Consider the following 19,529-nt stretch of genomic DNA (forward strand, 5'->3'; position numbering starts at 1 on the left):
GGGTTTAATATTTTTCCTAGAACTTTTTTTTTTTTTTTTTTTTTTTTTTTTTTTTTTTTTTTTTTTTTTAAAAAAAAAAAAAAAAAAAAAAAAAAAAAGACTTCAGCATATTTGAAGTGATATCACCCAGCCTCCTTTTAAAAAAAAAAAGAAATCCAAAATAATAATTGATGTTCCTGAGATATTTCCTCAGCACTGCACCTGAGGGCAGTGTTTATCTCAGTGCAGTGTGTGTCTCAAGAGTTCATAAATGTCATTGCACAGTGTAGATTTTACCTGGTCACAGTACACAACTAAAGTCCAGACAGCAAAAGTTTGCAGTCTAGGCTGGAACCATAGTAACTTTCGAATAGTTTGCAAATTTTTCTTTCGCAAAGCACAGCTTTTTTAACTTAACTGTCCATCTCATGGCAGATGCTAGCAGTCCACATCCTATTAAGAATCAACAACCGTACTATATTTATTGCCCGACTCAGACAGAAATACAGCTGCTGTTCAGAAGGAATCACTTGGCAGCATTTTGCTACCAGGGCTGAATGCAGGACATCCTCTGCCGTGTGCTAATCCAATCCAGGTTCTGAGCCACACACTGTCCTGTTGGCTGTCAATGCTCCAGTAATGCTGAAGGGTTTTGCTTGTGAAACCACTTGTATTGAATGGCTATCACTTCATAACTGAAATGAGGAAGTGTCATTAACTCCCAGTAGCGAGAGAGCATCTTCAAGTGAGCTCTTGTTTCCAGTTTCCCAGCTGTTCTGCATGGTGAACATCTGCAACTCTGCGTCAACCAATTATGGAAAGCAACATTCAAGCTACATCCACACTTTTCTAAAATTGAAACTTGTTTGTTAACCTCAACAAATATTTTGAGGCAGACACCATTTTTCCTTTCAATTGGTTTGTATCTAGCCTATCCAACTTACAAGCAGATGTAGGTTTGCTCTACTCTGAATGCAGTTGATTGATTTCACTTGTATCAGACCAGTGAGACTTCTGTCAATCTGCAAAATTGCTGAAGTTGAAATATAAGAAAACCTGAAAATTAGCATGGGCTTCTCAATCCTGTTATTTCTTATCTAAGCAAAATCTCTGTCATTCAGACTTTTTTCATTCACCACAATTAACCAAGGTTGACAAATGAGAAACAGCAGCTGTGAAAGAAAAGCTGCAATAGCACCAAATGATTCTCTCTCTGACAAGCAGCACGTCACTGCTTTCACCCCTCCCTCTCTTCCTCCTCAAGCTTTTCTGTTTTCTGCCTAGACAGCTACTCCTTGCAATAAGATGGGCAAGTTCCAATACTTCTTCAATTCAAGGCTTTCTTCATTTTTCCTTTAACTGTGTCATGTGGCTATGAAGTGCTATAAATATCATATAAATGCTTTCAGCAGAACAAACAAAAAAAAAAACCTGGTTAAAAAGAAATTCAGAAATAAAATAAAAGGAGGCAAAATACATAAATGGGCTTTAGGAGTTAAGTATGTAAATAAAAGCTTGCTCCTTTTCAAACAAATGGGGTGAAATGCCAGCTATATTTCCTTTTTGCTTCCAGACTTCATTCACTCATAGTTTTTTCTTACGAGATCAGTACATAAACTCTGAGCTGGTAATTCCTGTTGCTCGTTTACATAGCACCCAGTGGAAAATGTACTATGTAAAAAGCTAAAGCCTGCTCTTTAACCAAGGCATTGTTAATTCAAGTTAATAAAATCTTGTAATGCTAAATTGCTATTCTAGGACACTACCACTTAGGGTCACATAAAAATGTATCAGTGTATAGATGTAAAACCTATAGCCTCAGGGCTAATAAGAGGAGAATAAAATTATTTTCCACTAAAATCTCTCTACTCTCATTAATTATAATTTGAGCTTTGGCACCTTGCCTTTCATCATGACAATCCATTTCCTAAGCCACTAACATTTGGTTCCAGAGGTCACTTGGTACAACTTAAACATGACATTAAAAGAGGGGCCTTAACTATAATCCCTGCTGTAGCAACAGAAATGACCAAAAAAAGCCAGCCAGCTTTGATTTGTGACGTACATGGGTGAGTTGGTAGCAAGGACAGGATCTGCAATATAGAGACATACAGTACATAGGAGGAGGGAATTACTTCAAGTGATTAGAAACCATTCAGTGCAGGGTGTGCAGCACCTGTGCTACTAAATGTTCCACATTGACTGTTTCTGTTTAGCATCTAAATGTCAGCATAAAATACTTATGTTAGATATTTTACTATTACAGGAAAACCACAGAGTATGGGGAGATCCATGAGCTCACAACAGAAGAACAGTTTGTAGAAGGAATATACAGGGTTGAGTTTGACACCAGCTCTTACTGGAAGGGACTTGGCCTTTCCCCATTCCACGAATATGCTGATGTAAGTATTTGCAAATATACCTTATTAGGTATATTTATATATATACTGTGTAGTGGCATCAGCTGGAAAGAATACAATCCGTTAATACTGAAAGAGCAGTGTAGAATAATAGAATGGGTTGGGTTGGAAGGGACCTTAAAGATCATCTGGTTCCGCCCCCCCTGCCATGGGCAGGGACCCCTCCCACCAGACCAGGTTGCTCAAAGCCCCATCCAGCCTGGCCTTGGATAATTCGGTGAAATGGTTCACTGCCACAAGAGATTGGGTAAATGAAGGCAGCATAAGGCATTTGGCTAAGCCAAAGGAAGTAGCCAGCTTCCCTGCAAACACTCTGCAAACACAGCTCTTCCAAAGTGGAGCTGTGCCCATTCACCCATTCAGAGCAGAAGAGACCTTTGTTCAAAAAGAGCTACGTTGTTCAAAAGCACGTAGTGTTTAAAATACAAACAAAGAAAAAAAAAAAAAAGACTGCTTTTATCATTGTGGAAGGAATATAGGGATTTAAATGTCCTTATTTTAGAGGAAATGAGCAGTTCTTTAATCAGAGGGATTTCCCTCATATCAGTCACCTGGAAATCCATGAATTCTGGTATGACCTGTAATTACAGGATAAAAAGATTCTTTCTAATGTGCCTTTTTGTTGTTGTTGTTGTTGTTGCTGTTAATATTGCTTTGTACTGAAATCAGCAGTAGAAAAAAAAAAAAAAGCTTGAAAATTTAAGGGCTAATCATAATGGGGAAGGAAAAGTAGGCTGTTTCATCAGTACCTAAATTTCATAATCAGGTCAGCAATATAATCATGTCTTGTGCCTCCCTTTGCCCTCAGCCCTACGGTGGTTTATTGTGTGCTCTATTTTATGACATTTACTTAGCATTTCCAAAATTTTTTTTTAAATTTTTCGAGGTTAACCTGCCATTAAATATAAGTTTGCCCAAATTAAGTGGTCTGGAATGACTACAGGTTGCAGTGTAGAACATTTTAAACCACAATTCTATGAAGCTCTGTGGAAGACTAAATCAAATGACTGAGGCCCAGGTACCTAAAAGCTTGAGGTGTGGCTTGGGTCACTTGGGTCAAACAAACAATCCTAATAAAATGTTCCCTAACCATTTGGATGTCTGAAAGTTGCTGGGGCTTACGGAAGGGCTTCACCTCAAAAGCTGCTTAAAAACATCTGGTTGAGACCGTTCCAGCTAGGCTGCTGAGGATGCTTTTCTTTGATGTAATAGCCTACAGGTCAACAAATTACCCTGGGAAGTGGGCAGAGTTCAATGTCTGTCTGTGTACAAGGTAACAGAAGCCTACAGTCCTCGCCTCCCAGCAGCTCAGACTTTGGCAGGACCAGGATGTAGGAGGGAACAAGTCCTCTTGTAGAAAACAATGTCATGGTTAAGAAAATAGATAAATGTTAGGCTAAAGAGAGCCAAAGAAAGCAGGGGCTTAACCCAAGTGGCAACGTTTTCCCGGGAACTGGGTGTCCCAAGTTCCAGGGAGTGATTTAGAGAGCAGCAAATTTGAATTACCTTAGGACAAGGGTCTCTCCCTGTTTTGGGAAGTCTAGCCACTCGGTTCTTAATGCAAGAACTGACCCATCACCAGCTGCGTTAAAAACAGGAGTGAGGCACTGAAGTACAGAAAGCAGCTTTGTGCTCCAACCGCCTACCTTGCTTGGACAACTCACACAGAGGCTGTATTTAAGTTCAGTAGATGGAATTTCACCTCTCTGTCTTTCTTATTGGTTGTTTGAGATACCTCCCCCTCATCCTCCAATTCCACGTCACAAACTAGAAATATGCATGCCTGACTCACTAGGTAGCTCCATGGACCTTCACCACAGCCAAGGGTCTTTGTGGACCTGGGTGCAAACCTCACAAATTTCTCAGTCTTCAAAGAGCACCACAAAATTATGGGGAGCACGACCCTGCAGAAGGGTAAAAATCGTTGACTAAACAGAACTGGCAAAGTAGTCTGCAGAGGAAATGGACTGTGCTTCCTAATTCTTAATAAGGTAGTTTCAAATGTACATTGCGCATCGTGACCACAAGTTTTCTCTTTTCCAGGTGGTGTTCACTGCTAATGATTCTGGTCACCGCCACTATACCATTGCCGCTCTCCTCAGTCCTTTCTCTTACTCAACCACTGCTGTTGTCAGTGATCCCCAGGAATAAATATGTACTGTCATTACCCAAGCACCCTCCTCCACTAGAACTATCGTAGGCTTTTAGGAGGAAGGTTTTTCCTACTGCTAATGCATAACTTTTTGCTACATTAGTTGTTTTTTTCCATTTTGTAACCTGGCAAACTTCAGACAAGTCAATAAAATTTAACTTCTTTAAAACAGTTTGGATTCTATTGGTGAAGTTTTATTGTGTTCTAAGGTGTCATGATTTTCAAATGCAAAGGACATCTGGAAACCATGCATGGTATATGGAAGCAAATTAGCATTTGGTTTGGTTCTGTAATCTTCCTCTATTACCTTAAGTAAGTCTCACCAAATGCATTGGCTCAAAATAAGAAAGTTATAGAGTTGTGATACCTTAACAAATTGACTGAACACATGTACTCAAAAATAAGAAAGCCATCCATGCCACTCAGTTTACACACAAGAGAGACTGTCCCACTATCAGCTAGATCACAGGATAAATAAGAGAAATTCTGTATACCTAGCAGGAGAACAAAGGATGCAGAAAGATTATTGAAATATATATATATATATTTCCAGATAGCTGAAAGAGTTAAAATCTGTGTACCCTTACTTAAAACTTCAGGCAAATCTCAACACCTTGTGGCTTCAAGAGGACAGATTGCTGCTAAATCAATTTCAATTAGCACTGTTTTTAACAACTTTGATGTTTAACCCAGTTGGCTACTATATTCAGGTGCATTCCAATTAAATCTCTAATAAGTCAAATCTCTAGCCATTATTAAAAAAAGTCCTAAAATAGAAGCATCATCTTAATAGTCCTTTCATATTTTTAGAAACAGGAAAAGGTAAGCCACAGAGCGACATGATTCAAACTACGTTGTTGATAAACTGACTGAGGAGTTTGAGGGCTTTAGCTGTGATTTCTGTAGACTGATGGTGTATTGTATTTAAAATATCCTGAAGCAGGGAAATTGTTTAACGGGATTATAGAAACTACAGAGATTGTTACCGAAATAATGCCATTCGGAAACCAGCAGCACTCGTCTGCCACTGACCTTGGAGTTTATCTCTACACCCAGAGCCCGCTGGGATGACCGCACACCAAGAGAATTCACCAGTTACAAAAGGTTGCCTTTAATGTATCACTATTTGGTTACTTTTTTCCCTGATTTCTGGACACTACTGTGGTTACACAACTCTTGTAAGCAGTGCAAATAGTTCCAAATCTTAAAGCATGCATCTTTCATGGGATCTTGCTATGCTGAGAGCTGGAAAACCAGTAAGTTTGATTTGCAGTGGGCTATGCCCAGCCCTTGAAATTGGACATAAATGTGTTCATACAAGTGTAGTCATTAAAGAAACAAAACAAAACAACACGAAAAACTGCTCTGCATGTAGTCACCTACCTGAGGACAGGATTAACCTCGTAAGAGAGTGTAGGCACATGTGTCTAACCAAAATCAGAAAGACAAAAGTTGCATTTCAAAAAGTAACACTTCCCTAAAATGAAAAAGATGCTTCTGGTGGGGTCTGACTTGCCTCCTTGTACAGGGCAAGTCCTGAGCTTATACTGGATCTACAGCACAAGTAAAGTGACAAGACTTAAAAGACTGTTTAACTGTGCTTCAGAAATGGGTATGGAGGTATCTAGTTATCAAGCTGGAAACATACATATAGTAATGTATTCTTCATCCAGAAGAATGCATAAGATAACTAGATAGCCCACACATTATCCACTTGCATTTTATCAGAGGTGGGGGCAAGGCCACAACAGAGAGAAATCTCATAATGGATAAACATGGGTGAGTCAATTAAGCCAAACTATAACCACAGAGAAATTCTCACTGATACTGAAATTGCTGAGTTGACAAGAAATTTGTATTTTTCTCAACTATGAGATCTGTACAGCACCATTCTTCAACAAAAAGAGAAAACTAAAAGAAAATATGCCTTGTTTCCAAGAAAACAGACCATTGCAGTAGAGCTAGGCAGTATTCACAATATTTCCACAGGCAATGATAGAAGAGACTTATTTTTGCAGACAAGGTTCATGTTTGTATGGGTTACTTATTTTCTTGTTGTTTACTATGTAAATAGTATGAATTGGCATATTGAAAGTCAGATGGGTTTTCTGATAAGTAGCCTCATTTTAGAGGTCTTGATATAAAAATCACAGATCCCACCAGTTTCTACTTGCTGACACTGAGACTTCCTAGTGATAGGCAAAATGGCTTTTCATTCTGTATTTCTCGTTTTCTTAGCTGGCCTGGCATTTTTCTCCGAAGCTGCACCACCGGTAAGTGTCTCAGGATTGAGGTCCTTCATACTGATGTAGTCCCAGCTCTTTTTCTTTATATATATATATATTTTAATTAGTCTAAATGAGAAATAGAATTTTCCATATTATTGCAATTATTTTGATTTTATGGTATATATTGACTATAGTTCTCTCCTCCTGCTCTTTTTCTGGTCCTTCTTTCTCCTCAAGTGATTAGTGAGAGGGCTTTATGGTTAGATAGACAGCACTTGTCATTAGACTCAGTGACCATGTGAAAAACAATGTAAGAGAAGAAAGGAAAAAAATATATTTCCTACACAAAAGCCTCGGGCCTGTTGAAAAATAACTAATAACCCTTATAGCACAACAAACAAGCTCCTGTTGTGAGGGATTTCATTTCCTGTCACAAGATCCCTGCTGAAGAAATGCCTTCTGTAGTCCTCTCCCTTACTGCTCTAACCACAACTCTGTCCCACACAAGCAAGGATCTCAACGCTCGTTGAGGCAAGCAAAGAACAGAGCCAAAGCCAAGATCCCACCACTTCCAGAGGGCTCATTTGTTCCAGCAAAGCAAGCTACAGACACAGGTGCTTCAGCCTGAAATTCTCCTAGAACAGCCTTGTCATCCTCTCTCTCCCTTCTCATTCTTCCCGTCAAGCTCTGATCTTTGGGGAAATGAATACTTGACCAATCTTTGTGAGGAAGCCGACTTTCATTGAGCTCCAAGAGTGTAAAAGCCTGGAAAATAAGTGGTTGCGCTAGAGCCCTCTCCACCTTGTCATTGTCTCAAAAGAAACACTAGCAAAGAGCCTCTGCATTCCAGAAAGGGAGCCTGAGGATTCAGGGTGCACAGGTGGCACAGACACATGCCAATAGGTCGGTCTGATACAGGGCAGGGTAGGAGGGAAGGTAAAAGAGGGCTCTTAGTCTTTAACATCTACATCACGACTCATTTTGCAGTGATTAAATGGAGATCAATGACTGCTGTTTTGAGATCATCTCTGATTAGCTCCTTCCACAAAGCTCTGTTGTCTCACTTTTCACTTACAGAACTAGGTAATGGAAGGTCAAAGCCCTGATCCAACTCTGCCTTTGAAAAGGTAAAACATCAGGGCATAACCATTGCTTGTGGGGAAGAGGTTGGGAGGTAACCACAGCCTTCCCATCTTTGAAGGAAGGTCTTCCTCTCCTATCCCTGCATGGTACCAAGGGCTGACAAATCCACTGTTTGGAGAGAGTCTTTATGTGGTGCTTATCAAGTTTACAACAGAATTCAGATAATTCTACGGCAACAAGACATCAGAGGCTCTCAAATCCAGAAAGCTGTGCTCAAATTGCCACTTCAAAATACAGAGGAAGAGCTGCCAGATTTTTTAACATTCCTACTACCTTTGATGGTTTAATTATTTCCTGTTGAGGACACAATTTAGTTACAGCTTTATGCCGGAGATGATGTGTAGCCAAGCCATGCCAAAGAGAAAACAGAAATGTGTTCTCACACACAGCCATGGTGCCTGCCCTGCACACGTGGCTACGCTCCCCCTGACACCTTCCTCCCCAGTTCCCCCGTACCCAGCCCCCAGAAAGCTTCTGGCTCTATTTCTTCAGTATGCAGTGATCTTGTTGAAGAAAATTTGATATATTCTGTAGATCTAAAGAATAATGTTCCTTACTGCTTTATTATGCACCATTGCTTGCCTTACTTACAACATGAAATTTCTCTCTTCCTACCTGAAGGACTCTGCTGACTCCAAGCATCCTCTTTTTATAAAAATTCTGGATTCAGTCCGAGGAAGTCCAGCTCAAAATGTTCCAGTTAAGTTATATAAAGAAGCTGCAGATGGATCTTGGGAACTGTTAAATTCAAAGTAAGTCATACCAAAATAATGAGTGAAAGAAGGGAAAGGCAATGGGAAGAGACCAAATAATTGAAAAAACATTCTCTAACAGACATGTCTCTTTTACCCAGAGGAAAGATAACATGCTATTGAATGAATTTGCTGCAGACTGTCTTTTAACTGTACTACAGTTTCAACTACCCAAACTGTTTTATAGTACTTTATAATTACTGTGAACACAAGAAAGTATTTTTTATACTATCCTTTAATTCAATCATCACTTCTCTTAAATTTCATTACAAAGGATTGTATTACATTTTAGTACCCAGCAATGAACTGCTGCATTGTTACCAAAAGAATCAGACAGACTCTTTTAATTTGTCTGAAACTAAGACTCTGGTTGAGAATCCTACCTTTATGGGCTGTTTTCCTTCTTTCTAAATGGATTTTCATTTCATACAAAACTACACCTTTAAAAAGAAAACACTGAACGTTTTTGAACATATATCACATCACGATAGCCTTCTTTGCTTCAAGAAGAAAGAATCAGCTAAAAGGAGAAAATTTGGGGAAAAAGCTTTCTTATCTCCTCTCCCACAGAGAAGCAACTACATCTAAAACAATCAAACAAAAACCACCCCAATCTCCCAGGTATTTAAACATTGCCTTGTCTTTTAAAAAAATATAATTATAGAATTTCAAATGTAGATGACTTACGTAGATGAAATTGCACTCAATTTCAGTATATCTTAACACTTTCATAACTCAAAAGCAACTTTTACCTAAAGTATAATCTGAAATGAAATTGAAAAAAAAACATTCTTTATTCAATAAGCAACATCCCGCTTCCATACTTATATCCTCAAGATAATAGATAACTCTCATCTAACACCTTTCCAGGCTTAACAGTCTATTCTACCTTAAAAAACTGAGATAGGGCTCATAAAGGTTAAACTTGGCAGATGGCAGGAATTGCAATAGCAGGATCCCAGACTCAGATACATTTCTGGAACGTCCATGAGAAACTGTATGTAAGTGGCTCTTTGGTGTCGCAGAGCAGTGGGCTGGCAGAAGCAACACTGCTGTCACATGTGTCCTTGAAAAATTGAGCTACGGTGAAGGCCACACATATTTTTACAAGGTGGGGAAGAACACTCTATTCACGTTGTCCTACTTGAATTGCCTCCCACCATACAAGTAAGAAGATAGCTTCACACATATTCTGTCACTGGAAATGCGTGAAATTTTCCATTACGAGGGTGTTCAGTTTACTTATCTTCAAATTTGATCTTAGAGGCTTTATGTAAAGATACTCAGCTGAACAGCTACGTGTTGACTGAAGCCTTAAAAAAATACTCTGCATTTGGTACAAAGAACAAAGTGTCCTTAAGATGAGGTATGCAACAGTCATGATAATACTAAATCAACCTCTACAGCCTTGTTAATTTTTAAAAAAATTAATGTTAGCAAGAAATTCTGAAATAACTGAAATAACTGAATAATATTTATTCCCAGTAAATATATGTTTGGTTTTAGCTGAGAAAGTTTTTCCCAGTCAATATATGTTTGGTTTTAGCTGAGAAAGTTTACTAGTGCAATGAACAATTATCTAACAATGATTAATCTCAGAGAAAGAAAAAATAGAAACATTTGAATGGATAAAAAAAAAAAAAAAAAACAAAAAAACCCAAAAAAAACCCCAAAAAACCCCAAAACTGGTCACTGAATACAGAGCATCTTGTAAGACCTAACAGGTTGCCAAGATGGTAACTGAATACAGAGCATCTTGTAAGACCTAACAGGTTGCCAAGAGAAGTTGTGGATGCCCCATCCTGGAAGTGTTCAAGGCCAGGCTGGATGGGGCTTGGAGCAACCTGGTCTGGTGGGAGGTGTCCCTGCCCATGGCAGGGGGGTTGGAACTCCATGATCTTTAAGGTCCCTTCCAACTCTGACCATTCTATGATTCTAAGATTCAAATGGTGTTCTACGACTTCATAGACCTAAGCTATATTAAAGCATAAATCCTAAGCAGTGTACATAATGGCAATGACATAAAAAACATTCAAGTATTTATTTTTCTCTGCATACAATTTGAATAAAATATGTTCAGAAAAAGATTTGGCAGGTAGAACACTGAAGAGTGGTTTGTGACTTCTAAAATCAGGCACTAGCAGCATTGTTATTTGCAGATAACTGACCCAATCAAAACCCTAGCATTATATAAGTTATTTCACAGAAATAGGTCTCATCCAAGAGACGTGTCTGAGAGACAGCATTCAGTATTGGTTCTGGAGCCCTAAATTGGTTGGTGATCAAAGGTCTACAGTTTCAAGTCAGTACTATGGCCTCGGAGAGCACTGATAGCATCTCCAAATCAAACAAAACCATCTGTTTGTCAAGGCTGGAAAAACCAACTAATCAATACAGACACCGGGGAATTCCACAGGCTACACTGTTGGCTGACCGACCGCCACTTCAAATAGCAGATCTCAAATTTCAGATAGCCAACTGTAAAAAATATTCATACTGACAAAACAACTCAATGCATTCAAATAAGTAAGAAAACTATGGAAAAATCAAGAGAGTTGACCCTGTTTACTTGCACAGTAAGTGCACCATAGAGCTTCCACATTGCTTGAAGCAGTGGTGAACTTTTCCCTCTGACTGAGTTCATTTAATTAACTCCAAGACTCTGCCAAGAGTCTATGAGCAACAATGCCAGCTTTTGGCACACCCCCAGACCATGCAGAGTAGTGACATGGCAGGCAGCCATCTGCTGTGGTGATCGTGGAAGTAGCAAATGCCAAGATAAGCTCTGAAGCATCCATAATACAGATGGACATAAGCCATTCCAGCTCAATAGAAGTATTCATCATATTACTTAAGCTACACAACATCACTCAAGTTCAATTGCTAAGAACTGCATTTTTCTCAGGCTTTTAACCAAAACATAAAAGTGCATTCTTCTGCCATCACACAGACAAACCAATGACAATGGAGAGTTCCACGAGCTCACAACTAGAGAACAATTCATCACAGGGACATACAAGATTGAGCTTGACACAGCCTCGTACTGGAAGAAACTGGGCTTGAATCCCTTCCATCACCATGCTGATGTGAGTATTCATTTTCTCCTGTACTTTAGCTGCAAAGAGTAAAGATGCTTTATATGTCTGGGCTTCAGTTAGTAATTGAACGTTTTGAACTTTCTTTTAACTTGAAAATCTTTTCACATTAACACTTTAAATCCACAGTCTCAAATCTTTGTAACAACATACTAATAAGAGAACCCAGTCGCCAGCTTCCCCATAACTCTCACTAAGCCCTTAGATGCAGGTTTTCCATCCTTCTACCTCTGCTTAAGCCTGTGATTCTTTCTGTGACTATTTCTAGTCACCTGAGGGAGAACAGGTGGAGCACTCTGTCAAGTCTCCTGGGAAAAGGATTTTTCTGCCTTTTGGATCCAGTATTTGTATGGCTGCAGACAAAGTTTATCATCACATCTTAAAAATGCGAATGATAATGGAAGTATGAACTGCTTGGATCCTCAGTTTACAACAGAAAAAGTGTAGAGCAGCCATTTTGGTTTGCATGAGAAAGCCAAACTGGTTAGACGATGTGGTCCAAACTACCTACCAACTGAGGTCAGCTGCAAGGTTTGGGACTCCTTGGGGGCTGTCCCCCTCCCCTCTGCAGCACCAGCCCTTTCACACAAGCTTCTAGTAGCAGCAGAAGTCCTGTAGCTGTTGTCTAGACCATCACAGATCACCACCAGCTGTACAGTTTGCAACTGCTGCTCAAACAGCCAGTCCTCATCTCCTTGGAAAAAAGACGGCCAAGACCTGGGTTAAATTTTTTCTGCATCCCTGAAATTGATGACATCCTTATGCTAGACATTAATGAAGGTTAATGCTGGATAGTCTGGCCTTCCGTGAATAACTGAAATAACAGTGGTTAAGATGAAAGATCTACAGATGTTCAAGGCCAGGCTGGGTGAGGCTTTGAGCAATGTGATCTAGTAGGAGGTGTCCCTGCCCATGGCAGGGGACTGGAACTGGATGATCTTTAAGGTCCCTTCCAACACAAACCATTTTATGATTATACAGAATTAAACATTATTCTTTATGTATCCCAAACCAGAAATTAATTCAATCCAGAGTGCAAGAGACTCCTTTCTTAAAAATAAGCTTCAGTAGGGTTCATGTTTTGCTCGGGTCACTGGCTATTTCACATGCATCTTTTTTATTAATGTTGAAAGGAACACAAGCTGGACATCACAGAATGTTATTAAACTGGCTATTTTAAAAGTTGACACCCACTATCTCACAACACAAAATAATCTCCTATGTAGAGGGAGAAATCAAAAGACGGGACATGAGCTGATGGGGGAGATGTTAAAAGGGGTGTGGTAAATGATACATACATAAGGTTGTATCACTTTGTGGCCAAAGGACTAATGCAGTCCTCTATTATCCTACTTACATATCTAGTAGAAAGAAACACATTGCTTCATATTTTGCTCTGATGATAGTTACTGTAGCACTATGTTTAATTCTGTTGCTCAAAGTTCAGGACTTAGTAAGAGCAACAAAAACATTCAAAAGAAATAATTTTATTTATTTTTTTTTTAAATGAAGACAAATCAAAGGGGTTCAGTGAACCTTCACTAAGGAAAACAAATCTTGTTGCCATTTATGAGTACCAAGAAGGAAACCTCAAATTGTATAATAAATTTATTTTATAGAATTTTAAATAATATAATCTACATGCACCCTTTAACAAAGGATACTTAAACACTGGAAAAACTGTGTGTGACAGGCAGTCATAGATCACACTGATCAAATCACCACAAGAGAAGATATCTCTAAAGTTAGATAAAATTATTACAATTATTATCTAGGTTCATTTCTAGATATCATTTCTCATTTTTGTTGTATTTTTTTTCCTCAGGTGGTTTTCACAGCTAATGACGCTGGTTATCGACATTACACCATTGCTGTTGTCCTTCCCCAGGTGGTTTTCACAGCTAATGACGCCGGTTATCGACATTACACCATTGCTGTTGTCCTCAGCCCCTTTTCTTACTCAACTACAGCAGTAGTGAGTGAGCCAGTGGAATAGAAGCTAAAATTAAGCATGAAAATTTAGATGTATAAATTAAAATTTCCATAAATGATAAGAACTTAGTTTCTGACTATATCAACAGCTTTAGATTTCATAGTAAACCACTAACAGTAACAGTCAAGTTGTTTATTCATTTTGTTAACTTTAGGAAGAATGTGTTGACTTTGTTTTCAAATACTCCTCTGAATAAAAGTATTCTGTATTTCTGTATTCTGTATTGTTCTTCTGAATAAAAGTTTAGGGTTTGAAAAAACACATTACGCTTAGAAAAAATGCCTTGAACCTCCATTACTGGGATTCTGAGAATAAACCAAAGTCTTCCGTGCAGTTAGTAAATTACATTCTTTCTTGCAAAGAAAGCAAACAAACACATCTGAAAGGTGTCTCATGAAAAGTAAGCCTACAGGAAACACCATCCACCACCTACCATCATCTAAACTTTATTGCTGAAGCCCACAACAGATGAAGTCACATGGGACTGCTACCCAGGGCCCCACATAATCATCAAATAAAAATCAGGTTTGGGAGGTGAGTTTAAGATATAAAGCAAAAGCGTCTTAGAAGTGACTGCAAGGCAGAACAGCATTTAAGGATCCTCCACGTGCTTAAAATGCCTGCTTTCCAATATATTATACCTGGTGACACTATCAAGGAGAGTCCATATCCAGTGTTGTAGAAAAGTATATTCATTAAACATATTTGAAGTTTATTCATGTATTTTCACAAAATTCTGCAAATAACTTTGTCCCCAGTTGAAGTACTCCCAAAAATTACTCGCATATAGATATTGCAAAAGTGTTCAATGGTTAGAGGTACGATACAAAGAAAAATAAGGATAACTGATGTTTCCTGAGAAAACTAGCTCCCTATTTAATGCCAGAAGAAATACAGATGAATCCTTCCATTTCCCATTCTTGTAATCCATATATATAAGGAAGACTACTCCTAAACAGAAATAAGCACAGAGCTATCAGGAGATTCAACAGAATAGCAACCCTATTTTGGAAAAGTACAGAAAACCGTTGAGTCATTTAGTCTAATAAAGCCAAATGCTGAAAGCATATAAATACCAATAAAGGAACAATGATTTGTTAGCCTAAGGCTTGCTCCCATCACAGCCTAATCTGATGTATTTGCTGGCCAGGTTTCCCTGCCTTTTGTTGGTACTTCAAGGAACTGAGCACCAGAAAAATGAGAATTTTGTCTGCAACCAAAACACAAAGAAGATATGTTCTCCATAGAACCTCAGAATAAACAAACCAACACAATCTTTAGAACATTATATTTCATAAAAGACAATGATAAAAAAGTACAAACATTTTCATGAACAACAGTAACCCAAAACTATGATAGTACACAGGAAATTCCCAGCATTTGTTTCAGTGCATTTTTCATTAAGCCTGTCTTACATACCTCTACAAATAAAATAATCTTAAGTACACTTCCTCTTGCTGATACGCAATGGATCTTTTTAACATTTTTAAATAACTGGCTCATTAGTAACCCACTACAACACAGTCATTAGTAAACATAACGATAGAAAAATAGACTGGCAAGATCCAAGAAAAAGGACATGTTGCACTTGCTTTTCAATATACTATCTCTTGTAAAATGGATTTTGTATTTTATGCTCTCCTACTTAAACTTGAAATACAGCAAATGGGCTTAAGAGTATCTTAGCATATCAGCCAGACTCCACTGTTAATATTCTGTAATGTTTTTACTTGTTAATTTGCAAGACCTTCAGAATCTTGTAAAATACTCCATTTCTTCTCCCTCCGTGTTAACTCCTTGAAGAGAAGTCATCCTCAATTTGCCTTGTCAGCAATGCAAAAGCCAATGTGATTGGCATCTCTCTACATTTTACAAGAATCATGAAAATATCAAAAGGAATGTGCACAACTCTTAGTTCTGCATCGCATTTATTTTGCTTGAAGGCACTGTCTATGTTAAAATCCACTACAGAGTAGTACTGAGTTCAAGCAGGTAGTATACAAACACTAGTTTTGATGTAATTTAAGATGGCAACTTTTAAAACTTCCCAACAAAGCAATATAAGGTATTTGGAGAAGAGTGTTGGTTAACAACTCATAATTTAACATCCATCACTTTGGGGCACCAAAATGTAAACTTTTTAAGAACTCAGCTATATGTCATAATCCATTCACATACTGGTTTAAATCACATTTTTTTTAAGACCATACATGATTAGTCACTTAGAGCTGTAAAGTTATATTAGTTCAGCCACAGCATATGTGTAATATAGTATGCATATATGTATGTATATATATATACATATATATGCATTAGAATTTTTTAAAATTGCACATTAATTTCACAGGATGCCTAACCAATGGGCACAAAAGCATGCTTCAGAAAACAGTACAGACCTACAATACCAAAGGATGTTTCATAATCATAGGTGTTAAATTGTAGGTGAACTTGTACTGAAAACCAGAAATCACTTCAAAATTACACCCGGGATTTAAAAATTTACTCCACAGTTCTTAAAGAATTGTATTAGTCTGTTATGAAATAAGACTAACTTTATTTTGAAGATATAATTGTTCGTACAGTATATTAATTATCCCCCCTTTATCCATATGCGTCAGAATATTCTATACACTCAGTTATAGAAAAATATATCAGGAGGTGATCAAGCCACTTAAGCATGCTTTTGAAGGATGTTTTGTTCACTTTATGCTCATTTTTTGTTATTTTCATTGCATTAAGTCATTCCTAAAGCATATTAGCTTACCCGGTAGACTTTAAGGTAATTCCAGTACAGTTTAAAATATCCATTACTATTGTTCTGAACTACTTAAATAAAATCATTACATTTCTACTAAATATTTGGAATATCTATAACTAAGCTCATAACTTTACTGAAGAATGGCTAAGGGCAAAATTTGCTGCTGGGATGACAAAGAAAGAAAAGATGTTTATGGCAAACAAACTCAAATATACAAAGCACCACACCATCTGTGGCAGCAACTCAGGAAACCAACACACAGTAATGAGTTAAAGTTAGTTTTCTTTGTCAACACTCTTACAGAACACTCTATGGATAAACAATCCTTATTATATACTGCTTTCCATTCTTCATGGGAGCAGAAGTCAGTCTTTGGTTCCTAAAGAGTTGAGTAATTGTGACGAACAAAACAGTTTAGTAGATCTTGGTCAACACATTTGTATTAACATAGAAAATAAACGATCCGGTCCTTTTCCTTAGTATTAACAACGAGTGTAAAAAAATATCAGGGAAAGAGAATAACGCTCAGCAGTGGGATACTTTTAGGTAGCATAACATTACAAGCAAACAGAAAATAAGAAGATATGCGTTTCATAATAAGCCAAGTAAAGAGGCTAGTTACTCATACATAGAACACCACAAAAATAGAGAAACAGACAGGACCAATCCTTAGCGGGACTGCACAACCTCAATCTCATCGAAAGTCATCGACTTGAGGATACTTAGTGCATCATAGAAGCACTCAGCACTCTATCAGAACAGGCCCTTAAATAGCTATATTGATTAATATATTATGAGTGGAATTTTAAAAAGCACTCGGGATTGGTCTGCTTTCAGTTCCGCTTATGTCATCATCATCATCATCATCATCAGCGGAACAGTTTGACCAACACCGTGGTTCTGAAAATCCCACACTGCAAGCATTAGAACTATTAGAACTATGTTTTATTATTTTCTTAAAAATCTAACTTTAATATTCTTCCAATGAAGACACATTTTTGGCTCTTCTGATTTTGGAGGAATAAAAGTGCTGTTTACTAGAATTTTTTTTTTAAAAAAAGAACAATACCAAAATACTGTACGCACCCAGACACATTGTTTTAGGCATTGAAATCCCTGACATCGACACTAGTGGCACACTTGGAAACAGTTAGAGTTCCTGTAGATCATAATACGCAACAACTGCAAGATTTTTCCATAATACACATGCAATATGCATATAAATAGGATTTAGATGGCAGGCAGGGTATCATACAATTGTGCTGGCAATAAATAAAATTAAAAGCTTTCTTTGTAGCAAGTTCATATATGAAATTGATTCTTCTATATAGATATGCAGGAGGCCTAGAGCTCAAAACTAGTATAACAGTTTACAGTCATAGCTGGCCAACAATTAATATTTCCTTCATTTCACCTAAGGTATAACCTTTTTTTAAGCATACTTACATTTTACACTTGCTTTTTCATGCTAATAAAAACATTCCTATAGAATTCAAACAAGAACACACTCAAATACATACTGAAGCATAAAATATTGAGCAATTTAAAAGCAATGTACACACATTAATTTACATCACATATTTACAAAACACATTTTAAAAAGAAACAAAAGCATTCATTTAAATATGAGAGGGGGAGGGGCAGTTTAGTATAAAAAATTCCTGGAAGAAAAGGTCTCTGCCCCTACTTCCAGAGAAGCTACAAGTCTGTTTTCTGCAGTTTATTTAGCTGAGTGGTTAAGATAGAGAATATGAAGAATGAAGGCTTGAACAGTAGTCTCATGCTGTAAACATCTGAGTGGTAGCTGCTGGCTTTTCTTTCAGAACGAAATGCATGGTACACACAATCACTTTACTTCTCATCCCAAATATGCATCATCAAATGGTCAAAAATCTCTAATTTTAAGCTGCTGTTTGTTGGTTTTATTTTACAGTGTCTATTAGTAGCTTCCAGTGTTAAAAGTTTATTCTGGTAGGGTAGCTTGTCATTCCACTTCCATCAATAGTCTCTAACAGGAGCAAGTTCTGGTATGAGATTAACAGTTATGTTTTTATACAATCTACTGACAAGTATTTTAGGAACATATATTAAGTTGTTCAACCCATCAATATACTGACGTTCTCTGGAATACCTCAGAAGTTTATATCTGCAGAGGGAGTTGGAAGAAGAAAACATGAGAAAGATTTGCAAGACAATTCATTTGATGTTAGACATAATACTGTAACAGTCATTAAAATACCTCTCAGCCCTTTGAAATTACCAAATTACGTACCTAAGATTTAAAAGCAAGTCACTTTTTTTTTTTAATACACTTAGATTTTTCTGGTCACGTATACAAGTTAACATTAAGACTAAATAACAAAAAAGGTATTCAATATGTATATTCGTATGGTCCCAAACTAATTTGATTTTTAAAAAACATGCAACTCCTTTGTGCTCTTTTGTTATAAAACTCAATATGGAGCTCAAAGAACCTTCACTGTTCAGCATTATATCTTTTAAGTGTCTGAATTGTTTTTCATTTCCTTCTTGAGACTGCTGCATTTGCACACATCTAAATTTGAGGCAATTAAAACACCAGTTCCCCTTCCCCAGACTACTGATATATACATTTTAGTTTCATATCACGTATTTACTCATGTCTACTGTAGGTGTCTACTTTCTGCTTTGTTCATAATTTTTAAATAAAGATGTTCCCAGAAAAAGAGGTACCCATTGATAACAGAACTGAGCAGTATTTCAAATTATCTTTCAAAATAAGCCCTTTATTTTGCATTTCACATTCTAATTTTTATGTGTAGCTCATCTGCTGCATTCTGGTTGCTATTCCAATCTAGAGCAGCCAGAACCTACTGGCCAGTTAAAGTGTTTTGCACCTTCATAGCAAAGGAAAGGAACCCCAAAAGAAAAAGTTCATGTCGATGTAAACAGGAAATGAGAAGACCTGTATCTATCTCGGAAAAGAATGAAATATGATGAAAGAAACCAATCCTTGAGGAGTTTTAAAGT

The 19,529-nt window shown here is 37.5% G+C and overlaps 3 protein-coding genes across 3 annotated transcripts in view; 2 read left to right on the forward strand and 1 right to left on the reverse strand.

The window, feature by feature from the left end:
* Positions 1 to 4,722, forward strand: part of LOC106885081 (transthyretin) — an 8,350-nt gene extending 3,628 nt beyond the window's left edge. The window contains exons 3-4 of the mRNA XM_014936912.1: positions 2,246 to 2,381; positions 4,443 to 4,722. Of these exons, the coding sequence (XP_014792398.1) occupies positions 2,246 to 2,381; positions 4,443 to 4,550 (244 nt within the window). The 3' untranslated portion in view covers positions 4,551 to 4,722. The remainder of the gene's footprint in view (positions 1 to 2,245; positions 2,382 to 4,442) is intronic.
* A 1,949-nt stretch (positions 4,723 to 6,671) lies between these two features.
* Positions 6,672 to 13,978, forward strand: LOC106885082 (transthyretin-like). Its single transcript, XM_014936913.1, has 4 exons — positions 6,672 to 6,824; positions 8,544 to 8,674; positions 11,625 to 11,760; positions 13,658 to 13,978. The coding sequence occupies exons 1-4, from the start codon at positions 6,756 to 6,758 to the stop codon at positions 13,763 to 13,765; spliced, it is 444 nt and encodes a 147-aa protein (XP_014792399.1). The 5' UTR covers positions 6,672 to 6,755; the 3' UTR covers positions 13,766 to 13,978.
* Positions 13,979 to 15,033: 1,055 nt separating this feature from the next.
* B4GALT6 (UDP-Gal:betaGlcNAc beta 1,4- galactosyltransferase, polypeptide 6) overlaps positions 15,034 to 19,529 on the reverse strand; it is a 38,955-nt gene continuing 34,459 nt past the window's right edge. Inside the window, exon 9 of the mRNA XM_014936911.1 lies at positions 15,034 to 18,666. Coding sequence (XP_014792397.1) covers positions 18,519 to 18,666 — 148 coding nt within the window. The 3' untranslated portion in view covers positions 15,034 to 18,518. The remainder of the gene's footprint in view (positions 18,667 to 19,529) is intronic.

Source organism: Calidris pugnax, unplaced genomic scaffold (genome assembly GCF_001431845.1).
Source record: "Calidris pugnax isolate Ruff unplaced genomic scaffold, ASM143184v1 scaffold51, whole genome shotgun sequence".
Lineage (NCBI taxonomy): Eukaryota > Metazoa > Chordata > Aves > Charadriiformes > Scolopacidae > Calidris > Calidris pugnax.

What these genes read in the sequence shown, in the direction of transcription:
- LOC106885082 (XM_014936913.1), top strand. Translation starts at nt 6,756, where the DNA reads ATGGCTTTTCATTCTGTATTTCTCGTTTTCTTAGCTGGCCTGGCATTT. An exon ending in TGGGAACTGTTAAATTCAAA is followed by an intron (nt 8,675 to 11,624) that starts GTAAGTCATACC and finishes GCCATCACACAG; the next exon opens with ACAAACCAATGACAATGGAG. An exon ending in CCTTCCATCACCATGCTGAT is followed by an intron (nt 11,761 to 13,657) that starts GTGAGTATTCAT and finishes GTCCTTCCCCAG; the next exon opens with GTGGTTTTCACAGCTAATGA.